Source organism: Saccopteryx leptura, chromosome 4 (genome assembly GCF_036850995.1).
Source record: "Saccopteryx leptura isolate mSacLep1 chromosome 4, mSacLep1_pri_phased_curated, whole genome shotgun sequence".
Classification (NCBI taxonomy): domain Eukaryota; kingdom Metazoa; phylum Chordata; class Mammalia; order Chiroptera; family Emballonuridae; genus Saccopteryx; species Saccopteryx leptura.
The window spans coordinates 132,294,903-132,315,142 of NC_089506.1; the positions used below are offsets into that span (position 1 = coordinate 132,294,903).

General features: G+C 41.2%; 1 protein-coding gene across 3 annotated transcripts in view; it reads right to left on the bottom strand.

The window, feature by feature from the left end:
• Nucleotides 1-8,973, bottom strand: part of AGGF1 (angiogenic factor with G-patch and FHA domains 1) — a 38,567-nt gene extending 29,594 nt beyond the window's left edge. Inside the window, exons 1-4 of one of the 3 annotated variants that reach the window (XM_066381719.1) lie at nucleotides 8,399-8,972; nucleotides 5,899-5,998; nucleotides 3,423-3,625; nucleotides 1,513-1,677 (exon numbers count right to left, since the gene is read on the bottom strand). In XM_066381719.1, coding sequence (XP_066237816.1) covers nucleotides 1,513-1,677; nucleotides 3,423-3,625; nucleotides 5,899-5,998; nucleotides 8,399-8,608 — 678 coding nt within the window. In that variant the 5' untranslated portion in view covers nucleotides 8,609-8,972. Of the gene's footprint in view, nucleotides 1-1,512; nucleotides 1,678-3,422; nucleotides 3,626-5,898; nucleotides 5,999-8,398 lie in introns of all 3 variants that reach the window. The other 2 variants (XM_066381720.1, XM_066381718.1) reach the window with 2 other exon arrangements.
• Between the last annotated feature and the right edge of the window lie 11,267 nt (nucleotides 8,974-20,240).

Genomic DNA, 20,240 nt, shown 5'->3' on the forward strand with positions numbered 1-20,240 from the left:
ACCTGGAAACGTCTTATGATGTACTGTGATTAAACTAAAACTTCCTGAAAAAGCATAATTTATTTTTCTAACTGTTGATACTATAGCAATTTATTGTCTTTAATCCATTTTGCAAATCTCTTACATAAATATTTTTATTTCTATACTTTTCTTAACTAAAAAGCCAAATGGACGCATTCTAACCTTTATTTCTAGTAATAATAGAATGTTTATAACTCAAATGTTCTAATCGGTTGTCTTTCAGTCCAAAATATTGACATTTTCAAAAATATTTTGAAATTTTTAATTGAAATTAAATGAAAACTAGCACAATAAAAATGGAGAAACAATGAAGTCCCTAATTTACTGAGACATATAACCTGCAGATGCAACTAACCATTTACAAACTAGATGTCTGAAGGAAAGAGAAAGGAAGGAAGAAGAATGACAAAGACTAATGTTATATACTACTTAGAAATTGCATTTTCCTAGAAACCAAATAAGTAATAGCTACTCTCTTTAGCAATAAGAGTTGAAACATTAATTTTCTGGGTATTAACTAGCATTGTCAATTAGCATATTCTTGTGAAAGAAAACCATCTCTTTACAAAGGATTTAAAAAGTACATAGACCAAATGCAAACTGACAAGCCAATGACATCCCTATCTAACTAAGACATTCAGCATTATCATTATGCTCCCTAGATTAGTAAACAATCTTCCAGTAACTGGAATGGTGAACATCTGGTCTACTTTGGGGCACTATATTCTGTAATTCCTGAGGATCAGATCACATGCCTAGACCATCAAGGTTGAAGTACATGGGTACGTAAGTTCCATCATCATCATCATCAAATCCTGATTAAAAATCCAATTAAGTACCAGACTTCAACAGCCATCAGACTGTATTATAAATCAAGAACTTAATTTTCTGGTTCTGTCCTAGTTAGTGGTCCATTATATTCTGATTCCACACTAACTTTCTAGCTCTGTTAACAGGTTGATCTTTAAAAATTAAAATGCTTAAAAGCCACAGAATATAGAACACTAAAAATAAACACACCCTTGGAAAAATAAAGAAAGACTCCCTTTGTGGCCTCAAATAGTTCCTAAGTATTATTATTTGAAATAAACAAAAAAAATCTCACCCCAAGCCTAGAATTAACAATGTCACTTCCTTATAAATTCTATTTAAAAATTTTAGTTTAGGTTCTTAAAATTTTTCAACAATGTAGTTAATTTGTCTGCTCTTATTTATAAATGCTCCAACATTTCTGTATATTCCTTTATACATGAAAGGTTATCAGACTTCTCTAAAATATTAATTTATAATAATCACAATTTATTTAATTATAAACCTAGAAGTATAGCATCAGAAGCTATTTTATAATTCTTTTCTCTTGTCAAATACCTTTGAATCAAGCATACTTTTTAAATGCAGCTTCTTGCTTTTCTTAGTCCAGCTTGGGGTTTAATATTTCGTATCAAGCATCTAAGTATACAATTGCAGCATTAAAAGATCTGAGACACTTACAGAATCATAATAGAAACCAGTGCTGTGGTCAAAATAAAGTCCAGTATTCTCATCATAACTAAATCCAGTCTGTGATACAGCAGCTTCTGCTGCAGCTCTCAAACTTTCAGCTAATGATGAACCTTCTAAGGATGTATCTTCTGTTGCTAACGCGGATTCTGGCTCCTAGGTAAGATATATTCATGTCAAGACAAAAATGTCCTTATATCAACTTAAAAGTTAGCAAAATTTGAAATAATAAATACACTAAAAGCTATTTTAATAAGACCAATTTCTACAATAAAAAGGATGGCTATCAATTACAATTTGATCCACTTTAAAAAATATTTACTTGGCTCAGCGGTAGAGCTTCAGCCCACGTATAGATGTCCCAGATTCAATATCCAGCCAGGGCACACAGGAGAAGCACCCATCTGCTTCTTCACCCCTCCCCCTCTCCTTCTTCTCTGTCTCTCTCTTCCCCTCCCCCAGCCAAGGCTCCATTAGAGCAAAGTTGGCCCAGGCACTGAAGAATGACTCCATGGCCTCCGCCTCAGGCACTAAAATGGCTCTGGTTGCAAGGGAGCAACGGTCCAGATGAGCTGGGCAGAGCATTGCTCCCCGGTAGACATGCTGGGTGGATCCCGGTCAGGCACATGCAGGAGTCTCTTTAACTCTCTGCTTCTCACTTCAGAAAAATACAAAAAAAACAAAACACACACATTACTAGTATATCAGTTAATTTAATTTTGACCTGTTGTGAAGACACTAAAAGAGAGTGAGTAAGCATTACTCAAAAATAAATTCCTGATACCACAGGGAAGTAATCCACAAAATAACAAATATGTACTCTGAATTTTGCTTTTTTCTTAGGAGTAATAGTGTAGTGAGACAGACTCTCCTGCATATGCCAAGTGGGATCCACCCAGGGCCAATGCTAGAGTCAACCGAACTATTTTTAGTACCTGAGGCTGATGACTGGACCAGTCAAGCTACCCTCAATGCCCAGGGCCAATGCTCAAATCAATCAAGGTACTGGCTTCAGGAAGGGAAAAGGGAGAGAAGGGGGAGGGAGAAGGGAAGAGAAGCAGATGGTTGCTTCTCTTGTGTGCTCCGACCAGGAATTAAACCCAGGACATCCATATGCTGGGCCAATGTCCTATCCACTGAGCCAACCAGCCAGAGCCTGAAGTATTCTTTAAGACAAAGGATCTAGATTCTTCCATAATCACAGGTTCAAAGGAAAGAAAAGTTCAGAAGAGAGATGGAGGACAAAGCTATGGATTATGTGAGACTTATTACAGCTTCAGCAGTTGCACTGGTATAAACCTTACTGGGATCCTGATTCAAACACACTATAGAAAAATTTTATATAACATTCAGAGAAATTTGAACAGCGGCAGAATATAAGACATAAAGGAAGCTTTAAAAAGATTTTGGCCTGGCTTGTGGTGGCACAGTGGATACAGCCTCAACCTGGAACGCTGAGGTTGCCTGTTTAAAACCCTGGGCTTACCCAGTCAAGGCACATACAAGTAATCAATGAACAACTAAAGTGAAGCAACTATGAGTTGATACTTTTTGTTCCTCTTCCCATGTCTCTCCTCTCTCTGTAAAACTAATAAAATCTTTAAAAAGAAAAAAATTTTGCTATGAACAGGTTATTATGGTGATTACACAAAAATTTTTGATTGAGTCAAATTATATTAACAAATATTTTTTGTTTTAGTTTATGTATATCACAAGTTTTTCGAACATAAAGTAGGAAACATATATAAACCAGGCATTCTAATTATTGTTTCTCTAAAAGTATATTCTGCATAATTATACACAGAATATTTACAACCCTTGAGTTTGTTTTGACCAAAGAAGCAAATTTGCATAATAATGAAGGATAAATTCTTGGTATCAACAGTTAAGCATTTTATTACCTGTGAATTTGAGGCAAAATTCTCCTGTTGTCCACATTCAACGTTTTCCGTTACATCAGTACCTGCATAAGCATCATTTTCTATTTGTGACTGGTCTTTAGAGTTATAAGCAGAAGCTTCTATATCCTGATCTTGCTGAACTGATAGTTCTGTCTTTTTATTTGGAAGACTAATATCCTTATAGTATGTCTCATAATAATAATCTATAGCAAAAAAAATTGTGATACATATTAGAATGGTGTATATAAAAAGGACTTAATTCTAAAACATTGGCACTGAACACAAATGGCACACACTGCAAATAAACCATATTTTTTAATTGTACACATCTTAAAGGATTAAAATTGATAATGCAGATAAATCTGCAGATGCTTCTATCTTTGATTCTAATATCACTTTAAGTATCTTGACTGTCAAGCTAAAAAAACAAAAATGTTAAGCAGATTTGGATTTTCCATAGCAAGACTAAAAAAAGAGATATATAAGTTGTATTGTGTCAAAAAGAATAGCAACTCTAGCCTGACCAGGTGGTGGCACAGTAGATTGAGCGTTGGACTGGGACGCAGAGGACCAGGTTCAAAAGCTGAAAATGCATTATGATAGCTACTTGATGGTGATTGTACTGTATTTCGTTAAGCAAAAAGCAAACATTTAATATTCTAAATATTTTTTAGCCCAAATATCATGACATTGAGGATTTTTTTTACAAAAAAGTGTGCTGTCCTTAATATGTGAAGTTGATACTACTGATCTGTCAATACCAAATGTTAGGTTAAAGCAGGGGTCCCCAAACTATGGCCTGCGGGCTGCATGCGGCCCCCTGAGGCCATTTATCCACCCTTGGCTGCACTCCTGGAAGGGGCACCTCTTTCATTGGAGGAGCATAGTTCCCACTGAAATACTGGTCAGTTTGTTGATTTAAATTTACTTGTTCTTTATTTTAAATATTGTATTTGTTCCCGTTTTGTTTTTTTACTTTAAAATAAGATGTGCAGTGTGCATAGGGATTTGTTCTTAGTTTTTTTTATAGTCTGGCCCTCCAATGGTCTGAGGGACAGTGAACTGGCCCCCTGTGTAAAAAGTTTGGGGACCCCTAGGTTAAAGTGTTTAATTTTTATTTATTTTTCTGTTGCATCAAAAAATGACTTACCAAATTTGTGTATACACTGTTATTTACACTATTCTAGAAAAAAGGTCAATATTGTAGTGACCTTGCTCACTTCTAACAGAAGTAAAACACTTTCAATGAGAAAAAGAAAACACAACCCTGAGGTCGCTGGCTTGAGTGCAGGCTCACCAGCCTGAGTGTGGGATCATAGACAGGACCCCATGGTTGCTGGCTTGAGCCCAAGGTTGCTGGCATGAGCAAGGGGTCACTTGCTCTGCTGTAGCCCCTTCACCCCAGTCAAGGCACATATGAGAGAGCAATCGATGAAGAACTAAGGTGCCGCAACAAAGAATTGATGCTTATCATCTCTCTCCCTTCCTGTCTGTCCCTATCTGTCCCTCTCTCTGTCACACACACAAAAAAGAATAGCAACTCTAAACAATCTTTAACCACATACTTTAATATTATTGCTTATTAAATAACAATGAAATAAAGACAGTATGTCAAAGGTTGATTTCTCTGTCAAATTACTCTCAAGATTCTGACTTTAAAAAAAATATATTACTGACCCTAGCTGGTTGGCTCAGTGGTAGAGCATTGGCCCAGCGTGTGGAAGTCCCGGGTTCAATTCCTGGTCAGGGCACACAGGAGAAGAACCCATCTGCTTCTCCACCCCTCCCCCTCTCCTTCATCTCTGTCTCTCTCTTCCCCTCCCACAGCCAAGGCTCCACTGGAGCAAAGTTGGCCCAGGCGCTGAGAACCGCTTCATGGCCTCCGGCTCAAGTGCTAGAATGGCTCCAACTGCTATGGAGCATCGCCCCCTGGTGGGCATGCCGGGTGGATCCCAGTCAGGCGCACGTGGGAGTCTGTCTGACTGGCTCCCCACTTCTAACTTTGGAAAAATACAAAAAAAAAAAAAATTATCATACAGACATGTAATATTAATGTTATTGCTGTGTTTAGCATTTTGCTAAATTATATATGGAATAAAACAAGGCAAAACAATAGGAAAAATCACTGCTTGTGATCCCTATTTATTAAAACTCAGTTGGCTCAGATATTTTGCCTCATAACATAATGTCACTGATGAGGTCATGCTGTGGGCTCACCATTCGCCCAAAGGCCTAAGAGGCTGGCACTGAAAACAATGCTAAGTGGAATACATCAAAAAGAAAACATGTCCCTGGTCACATGGAAGAGCAGCCACTGAAAACATCACAGCAATACTATGTATTCATAGGAATAATAATATAGGTTTACTTTTGCTTCAGAAGAGCAAATAGATTGTCTATTTTAAATTTAAAGAAAACTTCAGGTTAGCATGTTTTGAATGTGATAGTGTTAGGATATCAACTATCAACTGAATACCTGAGCTTGACCAAGGAGGGTGGTTCTCTGTTTGTACTTCTACATCAGACTTATTATCTTCACTTCTTCCACAATAGAGTATTTTACTAAGTTCTTCTACCTAAAAGAAGACAAGGCTTTAGGAAAATATAAATCATATACCCATCTAATAATATACATGTCCTTCTCCTGAAATTATTGTGATTATTTTTTCTTAGTAAAAGTTTTAGATAAGTACCAACAGAAAAACGAAAAATACTATCACTGACTTTTTCATCTTTTACATTTGCAGATGTTTTTAACTCTTATACTCTCTTGTTAAACCTCAAAGTATCCCCTTTAAAGATCAGATTAAAAATACTTTAATGTATGCCTGACCTGTGGTGGCTGCAGTGGATAAAGTGATGACCTGGGATGCTGGAGTTGCCAGCTCAAATCCCCAGGCTTGCCCGGTCAAGGGACGTATGAGAAGCAACCATAACGTGATGCTTCCCACTCCTCCTCTCTCCCCTCTCCTCGCTCTAAAATCAATAAATAAAATCTTAAAAAAATACTTTAATGTTTTTCTTCTTTAAATAGTCTTATGACCAAAAAAAATCTACAGCAGAAGAAAACAGAAGTGACTGCCTCAAAGAGGCATCTGTTCTCCCTGTGCCTCACTGACTACCAAAGCCAGAGAGAACAAGAGTGCAGAAACACCCCTAAGCAGATGAGGAGCTGGCTCCACAATACTCTTCAGATAAGATCTAAGAATGAGATGTCTATTACAAACATGAAACTAAAAACCAAGCTTCTAAATACTTCTTTAATGGTACATAAAGCTTAATAGAAGGAAAATGATAAAACTGATTATATACAGATCTAGGCACTTCATAAATTATCAGGTCTGCTGGTACAACCAGGACTAGAACTAGGGTGAAGCAAGCAAGGTACCTAGAGAACAAAGGAAGGAGGACTCAGTATCAGCTTCCTGCAAGTACAGGGTCTACACCTGAGAACAGTGCCTCCTTCAATGTTTCCCCTGACTACAGATTGTTTTGCGCTAGTCTTGGATCTGCCACTACCACTATTATGGTGAACTAGGTAATTTTGTACATGCTAGGCACTATATATACTATATTTGGTACTTTGGATAACATCTTTATTAATTCTGACAAGCACCTTACAAATTAGTTCCTCTAATACTCATTTTACATATGAGAAATCTGAAGAGACAAAGTAATTTTCACAAGTTTTTTTTTGTGTGTGCCTCCTAAGTCTGTACATACTATAGTTTTCTAACAGCTCACCCTCAATTCTCAACCCACCTTTTACTGCTCTAGAGAAAATACTTAGTAATCAGAGGTGACAGTTAACAACCAACCAGCACCACCACCAGGGGAGGCTCACTAGGAAGAGTAAGGAGTTATTACTATCACTAGTACAGTCAGGCCTTTCTATGCATTTCAGTTTTCCAAAGATTAGAAAAAATGTTTTCTTTTAGGATCTCTATAGCAATCAGAACTTGAACTGGGAAGTACAGTATAAAAGGGTTTTTTAAAGGCGTCATAATTTGCTCCTTTTCCCTCAAAATATTTAATATTTGTAGTTTCCTAGCACAGTCCTTATACATTGCAGGTGTTCAAGAACTAGCTGTTGAGTAAATAAATTTAAACTTTCTCTGTAACATCAATAACTCTATGCAATGGGCACACCAAATCATTGCAGTTATTTTCACAGATCATTTGAGAATAAAGCATAACAAAGTTTGATGACGTTTTAGGGTTCAAACTACATATGTAGTTTCAGGAAAAGTACCAGTATGTTACAAAGAACTAGACAACAGAGTAATTGAAATGAATAATTATGTGAAAATAACTTCTCAGAATAGTGCCACTGCCAAACAAATGAGGTTGGGAAAGGTATTACGCTCCTGATTAGATGTTTTCCTTTTAAGTGTGAGTTTAAATATTTGTCCTTACTATATTTTATAAAAATGGAAGTTAGCCACTTAGTCTCTAACAAAGAAAGTTTATCTTCCCGTCCACTAGAAAACACAAAATGACAGAATGCCCCAAATGACAAACTTACACAGTGTCCAACAGTTTGTACATAATCTGTTCACGTTTAATCTGATTTAACCTTCACCTGTGTGGTACTACCACTCTCATTTCATGGGGAACCGAGGTCTGTATCGGTTCATACATTTAGTGACAGATGGGATTCTGATTCAAGTCTAGCGCCTTAACAAACCCAAAAGTGATCTAAAATAAACTATTACAAATGTGCCTATTGCCAATGGGCAGTATCGACAAGTGAAAATGAAGACAATCTGAAAGGACAGAAGTTCAGTTCACATCAGCCTAACTTCTGCTCACGCACTTATCTAAATCGAGTAACCCGAACTCTTAGGCTCCAAACACACTTGTGATCGTAATCGCACTGAACTTCCGTTTCTCTTAAGGAGTGTGAGCCCGCCCAGGAGGCCCCCTCGGACTGAGCGGCCCCGGAGGCCCCGTCTCGGGTTGGGGGCGGGGCGCACCTGCGTGCGGAGCTCCTGGTTGTTGCTCTCGGCGCTCCGGTACAGCCGCTCGGTCTGATGCAGCAGCTTCTCGACCTCCCGCACCTGCCGCCTGCAGCTCCGCAGCTCGCGCTCCAGCTTTTCCACCTTCCGCCTCAGCTGGGCCAGCTCGGGCTCTGGGGAGACGGGCGGTGACGGGGAAAGCGACGGAGAAGGCGCCTCGGAGGCCATGGGGTCCACGGGAGGTGGCCGTGGGCGCGAAGGCGAGGCGCTCAGACTGAGGTGGACGCCGGCGGCCCCGGAAGCCACGCGGGCGCGCGAGCAGAGAACAGCGGCCTCGCACCCGCCCGGCGGCGGCCCCCGGCCATGACGCCCAACGCTCCCAGCCCGTGTCTGAGAGGAACTGCGGGCACCGACCAAGGGGAGCGCAGCGGAACCCACCCAGTCCACCGGGCTCTAAAACGAGAAAGCTTTACTGGTAAATACCTTCCCCAGGGACCGGTAAAGCCCCAGGAGAGCTAGAGAAGTAGGAGAGCCAGAATAAAAAGGGCCAAAAGCGCGCAAACGGTGCCTAACCTGAACCGGAAACGACGGCGCCGTGGTGGGCGGGGCCGAGGCAGAAAGGGAAGTGACGGGAAGCTGGAAGGGCCCCACATCGCACATGCGCACTTCCCGTCGGCTGCTGGGGGCGGGGCAGTTTGTAAAGGTCTGGGGAAGTGGCTGATGAAGGGCTAAAGTGACAGAGAAGGTCTCAGCCTTTTGTCTTTGTGAAGCATACTAGTTGATATATTTTTCATTTTGTAATTTTTTTTTGTTATTATTTTGTACCTCAGATTGTAATCATGTGCCTTAGTTCATAGCAGAGCATCAACAGTGGCCCATTGTTGGGCTGATAAAATATATTGATAGTATGCTCACTTTGCTAAAGGCACAGCCTACGTGGAAGCCTGTAGCCCAGGTGATAATATTAGTTGTCCTTCTTGCTTGGGATGGGCGTAATTATATTAATGTGTGTTGGGGGAAGGCTTTTGTGTTAAAAGGTTTTAAAAGGAAGAGAGATCACGTTGTTCCAGGAGAGGAGTGATTATGTTCTAGGAGGAGCTCATGCTGAGAGGAGAGTAGAGAAAGGCCAGGTGTAGGAGAAGAGAAGCAGCCAAGATGTCAGAGTGCTGAAGCCAGTTTTTGCAGAGTTTGTGCAGAGAGAAGGAGATGGGGAACAGAGGTGAATAAGGCTTGTGAACCTTTGATTCTAGGAAACTCAGATAAGTCAGTAGCTTTGTGAGCACTGAATAAGTGGGTTTTGGAGCCCAGTGTGTGTTTTCACTTCCCCGCCAGGTGCAAGCTAGAATTAAAGGTAATGGCCCACCAGTTCTTGGCTCCGTTGTTTCATTACCAGCTATCCAAATCAAATATGAACCTGCATGGGCCAAGTGGCTGTGATGGTGGCCTTGGCTACTATACTAGCCTTACATTTGGCGTAGTCTGTGGCAGGATTTGATACAGATCAGCAAGGAGCCACCACCACCTTTAAGCAGTGGAATAGAGAGGACTGACTGGCTGCTGTTATGGTTCCCCATATCTGTCCTTTTGGGAGCCGTAGGCTGGCTGACTTTTACAGCCATGTGTGAGGAAACCGAGAGTTCTGTGGAAGAGGCTGCCCAGGGACCTGCAAACTGAGCAGTGGAAGGAGCTGGAGCAAACGCGGGAGAGATGCCGACCCTGGAGCTGAAGCAAGCACCGGGGGAGTCCAACCAGGTTCGCGAGATTTGCTCGGAAATAGAGCAGCCGCTGGAGAAGGAATCACAGGTTTGTGAGTTGCAGCATGCCCCGGACGTTGTGGAGAGCCAGCAGCTGTGGGAGGCCGGGACTGAGACCGGAGCTGGGGCTGCAAGACCTGCTGAGCAGAAGGCAGCGGTGGCCTGGGGCTCAATTCCAGCAGCAGGAGCTGGTGTTTCCAGTTCCTCCTTGGAGGATGAGGAGAATAGGTCTAGAATTGCAATCTGCAGTCTCCAGAAGATGAGCACCCAGCAGCAAGGAGTACCTACTACGCCTCTGGTAGGTCTGCAGTTTTGGGACATAGGGGTAGATGCTATCAACCTCTCCGGAGCTGAGATGGAAATGCTGACTGCCATTGCCACATGCTCCTCTTTGGGACAGTGTAAGACCTGCCAGGATGGCAGGGATGAGGGGGGTGGCTGAGGCCCCATGTACTTGGACAGATTCCTGGACTACGACTGGAGTGAGCACTGGCTCCTTTGTGGGCTGGACTTATGGATTTTGGACAATGTGAAATACCCTGATGGGGGTCAGGGGTGGCTTAGCTGTAGGCCATCCACTGCCCCGGGAAGTTTTTCTCATGCCTAGAAAGAAGGCCGAGGACATTCTGCACTTTTGGCAAAGTGCTCAGAGACTGGTGAAACGTACCCTTGTAATTGTTGAAATTGTATGATTTGTCATGTTGTAATTTGTGTAATGTGCCAAATTTCCTTGCACAGGGATGCTGGTGGTGTAGATTGTGGGTAGTAAAGTGAGCATAGGGGTGGATTGTTGGGCAGATAAAATATATTATGCTCACTTTGTTAAAGATGGCGCTGTCCACATGGAAGCCCATCGCCCAGGTGATAATATTAATTGTCCTTCTTGCTTGGGATGGGCGTGATTATATTAATGTGTGTTGGGGGAGGGCTTTCGTGCCAAAAGGTTTTAAAAGGAAGAGATATCATGTTCAGGGAGAAAAGGGATTATGTTCTAGGAGGAGAAGAGAGCAGCCAAGATGACGGAGTGCTGAAGGAGAAGCCAGTTTGTGCAGAGTTTGTGCAGAGAGAAGGAAGGAGATGGGGAACAGAGGTGAATAAAGCTAGTGAGCTAGAAACCTTTGATTCTAGGAAACTCAAATAAGTCAGTAGCTTTGTGAGCACTGACTGAGTGGGTTTTGGAGCCCAGTGTGTGATTTTACTTGCCTGTCACATGCAAGCTAGGATTAAAGATAATGGCCCACCAGTTCTTTGGTCCGTTGTTTCATTACCAACTGTCCGAATCAAATGCGAACCTGCATTGGGCCAGGCAGTTGTGATGGTGGCTGTGGCTTCTGGCTTTACACTTATAGTTTGCATTGGACGCTGGGTAGCGCCAGGTATATGTTGTCTGTGATATTGCAAATTACCTTCCTGCTTGGGAGGGGCTATTGTTTTGCTAATGTTTGCTGGAGGAGAGATTTTCAAGCCAGAAAGTTTTGAAAAGAGAAGGAGAAAAGGCATAAAGAAGCCATGTTTTCAGGGAGAGCAGAGAGAATACAGAGTACTGAAGAAGCCAGTTTTGCAGAGAGAAGGTGTGCAGATGGGAAACAAGAGCTGAGGGGCTTTGTGAGCTCCACTGAGACTGGTGAGGCCTTTGATTCTAGGAGAAACCAGAGAAGATTCTCCTGGTTGTGGAACCAGACAATGTGTCAGAGCTTTGTGAGCGCTGAATGAGTAAAAGAGAAGTATTTTCCCTGCTCGTCGGCTGGTGTAAGACTTTAATAAAGAAATGGCCCACCATTTTTTGGCTCTACTGTTTTCTTTACCATCTGTCTGAATTCACTAAGAACCTGCATGTGAATGGCCATGACGAGGGTGGCCACTGACCTTACATCCCCATTCCTCAGTCCTATTACCGCCTTTCTGTCAATATAAGCTCCTACTCTCATGTGTGAGATTTATATCGGTAAATACACATCTGTCCTTATAAAATGTTTCATATGTATTTCTTTTACATAAATATTGATAGAATTTGGTTAAAAGGTATTTTTAAAAGGCATGTATCTTAATATATAAAAATCTAAGTACTGAATCCCACTCCTGACACCAAAAAAAAAAAAAAAAAAATCTAAGTGCTGGGTAGTATCCCAAGATATATGCATACGACATTTTATTTATCCATTCCACTGCTTGTCAACATCTAAGTTATGTCCAATTCTCTATTAATGCAATCAATAACAATGAAAATCCTTGTTCGTGCAGTTTTGTTGACTTGTGCACTTATTTCTTTAGGATATGTAGTGAGGAATGTGATTTCTGATTCATAGGTCAAACATTTAATTTTACTGTGTTCCAGTAGATTGCTTTCCAGAATGGCTGCATAACCTTACCCCAGTGGTTCTCAAACTTTTTGAAGTTGGGGCACATTTAAAATCCTACAAAAAATTGTAGGCACACTATATACAAATTTCTGAGAAATATGTTATAATAATTAAGTCAAAAATTAAAGAAAAAATACAAAGTCCAAGCGTGCTTTTATGGAAATTAAACAAAATAAATATGAGAAAATTAAATTTATTCTGACATTAAAAAACATTTTTATGTTACATTTTCTGAGTTATGCTTTTTGCAATTAATAAAAAAGAGGTTAAAAAATAAATACAAAAAAGCTATCTTTTTATATATAGAAATACATGCTTAGTAAGATTTAGTAAATTCAGCAGGTCCCAGCTTGAATGTGTTAAGTTTTTTTATTCTTGTGTTTATGATAAACATGATCCTGACGTGTCCTAGCGATTTCTTTAATGTTTGGGCGTATATTTGAAAGACAAAACTCTCATCAATGTATTTCCTCATCAATACATTGAAGAGTTCCTCTCTTTTAATTATGCTGAGTGCAGAAAACCCCCACCATACATATCATCTTAACTTTACACCAAACAAAGGATAGAAGAAACTTGCCTCCAGTCTTTCCGCGGAACATGAAGGGTAGTGTAAACAATCCAGCACCACAGCTTAACAGCCTTTTGCAACCTAATCAGGCAAGTGAGGTGGGGGGTTGGGCAGACTGTTGGCAACACCTCTGTCCCCCAAAAATCTAAACTCCAAAAACCTTGTTGGCTTTTTGGTCCCCAATAGGCACATATTTCTCTGGAATCCCATAGGGTGTACCTGGAAATCTTCTAGGGCACATCAGTGCGTCCTGGCGCACACTTTGAGAACCACTGTCTTACACTCTCACCAACAGTGCACAGGAGTTCGGTCCTCCACATCCTCTCTAATACATAATGCTAGTCACTCCTGTATTTTTTTTGCCATTTTTATGAATGTAATGAGGTATTTCATTGTTAAATTTACACTTCTCTGATTACCAGAGGATTTCATATATTTGTTGAAATGGCTATTTGAACTTTCTTTTCTATGAACTGCCTATTCATACCCTTTTGCCTAGTACTTATTTTTTGTTTGTGAGGAGCCACTGAGCCACTTCACCCGCAGGTGTTGTAAGGTGCCAAAAACTACAGAATTAATATTAATATTTTAAGAGGCTTGGAGAACATTTTATTAATTTGGATTAAGGTGTGCAGAGAAATTGTGAGAATAGTCTCTGTACTGTGTGATTGGCATAACCAGGATTACCCTTGGCATTGTATTGTAACTGCAGGGGAGGAAAAACATGGATTCCCAGACATTCCACCACGCCTGTGGGGAAAAGAGTAAATGGCTAGCCAGGTGCAGGGAGAGAAAAGCCAAAATAAACCTTTTCTTATAGCAATGAGCCATTTGCGGGCATTTGTCCCCACTGAAAGTACCTCTCCTATGTAAATGCGTGTGGTTAACACGTGTGACTCTGGACAGAGAGATGGCAGATAAACATTAGAAAATATAGGAATGCCTTTAATATGTAAAGAGACATCTTTCTACCATTGTGTTGGCTTGTAAATTTTGTTTTCTCCAAAATGATGTATAGCTTGCAAATTGAACGTGGTCCTATCATGTTAAAGGACATATGACTATAACCAATAGTGGTAAAGGGCTCCTAATTACAATTTTTGCTTCTGTACTTCCCACTTACAAAACTATAAAAACTAGATAGAACAAAGGGCCGGCGCGTTCTCCTTCAGATTTCTGTCGGAGCTGCTGCTGCTTGGCCAAGTTGGACAATAAAGCTTTGATGTGTAAACAACGGACCTTGTTCTTGTCTTCAATGATTTGGGTCCCTTTGAATTTGGCAAACTTTTATCAGTTCTGGATTTTCAGATATCTTCTCACCGTCTGTCACATATCTGTGAATCTTGTCTATGGTATTTTTATTGAACAAAAATTCTTAATTTTATGTAATTAAATCAGTATTTTATTTAACTTCATTTTATTTTACATTCTTTATGATACGGACCTTTGAATCGTATTCATGAAATCTTTTCCCATCTCAGGTCATATTTTCTTCTATAAGTTTAAAATTTTAATGTTCACATTTACTTTTTCACTCCAACTGGAGGGATTTGATTGTATTTCTCCACATAATGTCCTAGTTTTCTTAAGACCATTTTCTTTACATTCCTTTGTAGTGTCACCTTTATCATCTATCAAGTTCTCATATATGTGTGGGTTGATTTCTGAGTTCCCTATTCTGTTTTGTTTGTATATTAGTGTGTTCCTTATGTAGAAACATTCTATTTTTATCACTTTGATTTTGCAGTATGTCTTAATATCTGGTAAGGCAAGTCCCCACTCTGCTGTTATTTTTCAAAATTCACTTATTCATGAACCTCTTTTTCCATATAAATGTTGGAATAAGATTGTGGAGTTCCTCAAACAATCCAGTGGAATTTTTATTAAAATTTTATTGATTTACTTGGAAAGAATTAACATAAAACTTTACTATGTTAAGATATCCCATCCACATATATTCTTTTTGTTGTTGTTGTTCCATTTATTCATTCTTTTTTGTACTTTAACATGTGCCAGAATGGAATACAAAAAGCCAAACAACACTTGGAGAGTAGGAGAACCGGTTTATTATGCCAGCAGGCTCAGAGGAGGTTAATTCTCCGAAGTCTGGGCCCCAACTGACAGGATCTTTGGGGTTTTAAGGTCACACAATTGGGTGGGGTTACAAAGTGTGCAGAATGCATAAGTGAGTTTACAGAAGCTAAAAAGGTGAAATGAGTAAAAGCAGAACAAAGAAGCAGTGAGAGCCAATTAAGGTGAAGCATTTTGCTTTGTTATCATGGAGTCATAGCCACACCAATAGAGTTCTAATACTTTTTCTGAAAAATGCCTTGGGCATTCTTTCTAAGTTTATTTCCTGGGCACTCTATTGTCCTCCTGTGAATAAGGTTATATTTTCAGGTATAATTAACAGAGAAAGAAAAGTCCAAGTAACGGATACATTTCTAACTTGGACAAAAGAGGTAGGAACTATTGAAAGAGAGTTGCATGGGGAAGGAAAACATGCTTTAGTTTTTATTTTGTTGATAATATTGTGTATGCAGTACCTGCAGGGCATCCATTACAGATATTCAGTAAGTAATCAGCATTCCAGAAGCCCATCTGAAACTTAAAAAACAGAAACTAGTAGAACTAGTGTTGCAGGAATGCAGGCAGTGACTCCTGGAGGACAAAAGATGCTCAGACAAGTGCTGAAGGAAAATGGATTTATTTAGCTGTCCAAACAATGTGGCCTAATAAACTTCAAAACATGAGCTGTTTGAAGTCAGATCTTACATTTTATAGACCTTTTCAGTGTTCATGCACAGGGTGCGTGATTCCTTTGTCTGTAAGCATATGTAACTCTCGTGTCTCAGGAGGGGAGGGGATGTGAGGGGAGTTTTGGACCATTTGTCTAAACTATTTACAAATCCCATTTTTCTTGCTTTATGCTGCAAGTTGTTCCAAGAAGCCAATAAGGGAACTGTAATTAAGCTGGTTGACTGTCATTCCTGCAAACTTTGTCCCTCCTCATTCCCCCCTTTGAGACTCCAGGAAAGTAGTCTACTTTATGTTGGAGATTCTTTCCTCATCTGGACTCTGATTATATGTACAGGTCCCTTTCTGAGTTTTTTTATATTTATAGAAATTGTAAAACAGCAGGGTGGTAGACACTTTTTGACCTTCTTTAGTGACATGGACACATAATTTATAGTTCTCTGCCCCAGTTTCTCTCCCTTCCTATAGTCCAGTTATAAAAAGCCCCATGACAAGGTTCCTCAGGTTTTGGGCAGGCGTCAACCAGCCAGCTCCTGGTTTGTGGCTGGAGCAGGGCATGTTGTCTTTCCTAATGTCAATTTACAAGGGTTGACAGGGTCTGTCTCTGCTGTCCATGGAGTTGTCTTTGTAGGGGCTGCAGGCTTCAGCTGGTTGTGGTGAATCCAGGCCAGTATGCCTTATATCTTGGCAGCCATAGTTAGGATCATAGTGTAGGGTCCTTTTCATTTGGGCTGGAGCAGGGCTGGATTCCAAACCTCGACCCACACCTGGTCTGGGGAAAAAGAATGAACAAAGGCAAATAAACTGATCAGAGCCCTTTCTAACCTCCAGCCTGAGATGGTGGCAGCCAACCTCCCTAGAGTCTCTAATTGCCTGTGCAGTTCTGTCTTTCCTAGCTCTTGGAGAGTCACTGGAAAACTGTGTAATACTGGACCTGTGGTGGCGCAGTGGATAAAGCGTCGACCTGGAATGCTGAGGTCGCCGGTTCAAAACCCTGGGCTTGCCTGGTCAAGGCACATATGGGAGTTGATGCTTCCTGCTCCTCCCTCCCTCTTCTCTCTCTCTCTCTCGCTCTCGCTCTCGCTCTCGCTCTCGCTCTCTCACTCTCTCTCCTCTCTAAAAATTAATAAAAGTAAAAAAAAAAATTTAAAAAAAAAAAAAAAAAAAAAAAAAAAAAAAGAAAACTGTGTAATACTGGATGAGGCCTGTTGTGTAATCCCTCATAAGGTGAATATCCGGTGGTTTTGGATGGGGTGCATCAGATCTTAAACCATATTAAAGCTAAGGCTTGCACCCATTTAAGACCTGTTTCCTGACATAATTTGCTAAGCCCTGACCTTAGAGTCCTATTCATGTATTCCAGCTTTCCCGAACTTTGTGGTGGTCTATATGCCATGTGAAATTTCCACATGATACCTAAAGCTTGAGACGTCTTCTGTACTACCTTAGCCACAAAATCAGGGCCATTGTCAAAGCCTATTTGAAGAAGCATTTCAAACCTTGGAATAACTTCTCTGAGCAGTGCATTTGTTACTTTTTTGTTCTTTTCAGTCCAGGGGGGGTAGGCTTCTACCCATCCTGAGTAGGTGCATACCAGCACTAGCAAGTAGTGGTAGCCTTGGCTTTTAGGCATCTTGGTGAAATCCAACTGTACACTCTTGAAGGGGGCTGTCCTGTAGGAGTGGATACCAGGGGGCATTTCCCCGGGCTTTTATTGTTTCCCCCTTATATTCTCTCATCTTGTATATTGCCCCATGTATTAGGAGAGTGAGAAAGGCAAAATGGGAATTAGTAAAGATATTTACTCTTTTTCCTTCACTGAGCTCCAAGGCTCGAGTCAGGGCAATACGTTCTGCTCATTGAGCAGAGGTGCCTTGGGGTAGAGGCTGCAACTTCATAGTCTCTGGTAGAGTTACCACTGTGTATTCTGCCTGCCTTTCTCTCCTTGAGTTGATGGAGCTGCTTCCATCTACATATAGATCCCAGACTGGGTCCCTGAGAGGCTGGTCTAGCAAGTCCAGCCAGACAAAAGATTTTGCTAGATTAGGAAGGCCCAGCGCTGGGGCAACCTGCAATTTCTTTTTGAGAGTCTTGTTAATCCAAATTCGGAGGGACCCGAAATATGGAAGACAGGAACAAGGTCCATTGTTTACACATCAAAGCTTTATTGTCTAGCTTGGCCAAGCGGCGGGAACTCCGACAGAAATCTGACGGAGAGCGTGCAGGCCCTTTGTTCTACTTAGTTTTTATAGTTTTGTAAGTGGGAAGTACAGAAGCAAAAATTGCAATTAGGAGCCCCTTACTGCTGTTGGTTATAGTCATATGTCCTTTAACATGATAGGACCACGTTCAATTTGCAAACCATACATCATTTTGGAGAAAACAAAATTTACAAGCCAACACAATGGTAGAAAGATGTCTCTTTACATATTAAAGGCTTTCCTATATTATCTAGTGTTTATCTGCTAACTCTCTGTCCAGAGTCACACACGCATTTACATAGGAGAGGTACTTTCGGTGGGGACAAATGCCCGCAAATGGCTCATTGCTATAAGAAAAGGTTTATTTTGGCTTTTTTTTTCCTGCACCTGGCTAGCCATTCACCCCTTTCCCCACAGGTGTGGTGGAATGTCTGGGAATCCATGTTTTCCTCCCCTTGGATTTACAATACAATGCCAAGGGCCATCCTGGTTATGCCAATCACACAGTACAGAGATTATTCTCACAATTTCTCTGCACACCTTAACCCAAATTAATAAAATGTTCTCCAAGCCTCTTGAAATATTAATACTAATTCTGTAGCCTTTGGTGCTTTACAACACCTGCGGGTGAAATGGCTCAGTGGCTCCTCAGTCTGAAAAGCAGAGTCCTGATCAGGTCCCCATTTTATGGGTTCCTTTTCTGTCCCCTCTGTGGCCTCATGGAGGGGCTTTGCCAGTACTGCAAAGTTGAGGATCCATAAATGGTAGAATCCTGCTGCACCCAGGAACTCTCTGACTTGTCTCCTGGTGGTGGGGACTGGGGTATTTTGTCTGGCACAGGATGATAATGCCATGCTCCTTGAGTCTCTGCAAATGTACCTGTATTCCTTCCAACGCCTTTCAAGGAATCGGTTACTGTTTCTGGCTAACAGGCAAGGCCCCAGGCTTTAACTCTTATTCGCACTGGTGCTTGGTTTGTTTCCAGCCCAGGTAGATTGTCCTCAGACCAGACTCCGAGACACTTCTGTGTCATTTTTTGGCTAGGCATTTTCCCAAGTTCAATGGCAAAAATCCTCCATTCCTCCTCTCTGGGAATGGCTAGCGTTAAAACAAGCCTAAGCTCTGGCACCCATAAGTCTAGCTGGCCATTGTCAGGAAAAGATAGTAACCCTTAATTTTCTGAGCAAGTCATGGCCTAGTGGGCAGTGAGAAATATACAGGAACTGATGCATTACTTTGTGACCTCCTATGGAGCACTTGAGAGGCATGAAGAACGCTTGTCTGGTCTGTGCTCCAGTAGCCCCTATGAGGTCGGCCTTACTGGGAGAGAGCAGTGCCACTGGGCAAGTCACCACTGAGTGCCCTGCCTCCATATTAATTGGGAAATCTATTTGCTGGCCCCCTCTTCTCATGCAAACCATGGACTTATTGGAGGCTCTTGAATTCAATTGTCTTCAGTCAAATGGAGACTCCCCCACTATGTTGAACAGGGTGCATTCCCCCTTGGGGGTGGCTGGAAAAGTTGCCTCCCTCTTCTTCTGGTTTGGACCCTAATTTTTCTAATGGCTGGTTTCCAACAAATATCATACTGGTCCCACCGCTAGGGAGACTTGTCTGACTGCTTTCCATTAACCTCGCCTGCTTCTTTGCCCTTGTTGGAAGGGGCCGGGCATTTCTTGGCTTCCCTGGTTGAGGGTTGCAGCTATGAGGTCAGCCTTTTTTCAGCATCCTCTTTCCTTCTGCATTTAGCCTCTTTGTTTACATAAAACTCATTCGCTACTTCTATACAGAAGCTGGGAGGTATTCATCCCTGAAAGGCCCTCCAGGTTTGGAGCTTTGGAGTGTGTGTGTGTGTGTGTGTGTGTGTGTGTGTGTGTCAGAGAGAAAGAGAGAGGGACACATAGATACAGACAGACAGAAAAGGAGAGAGATAAGAAGCATCAATTCCTTTTTTTAAATTTTATTTTAATTTATTGGGTGTACATAGATTCTAGTGTCCCCCCAAACCTCCCCCCTCCCATTGTTCCCCACCACATCGCCCTTGCCCTCCTCACACGCCCTCACCCCGGTTTTGCTTTTCTGCTTTCATCCCATCCTATCTTCCCCTTTCCCTCTGCCCCCTTTCCCTCTGGACCTTTTGATCCCATCTATTCCGTTCCTCAGTTCACAATGTTCATTGGATTCCTCAAATGGGTGAACTCATATGGTATTTTTCTT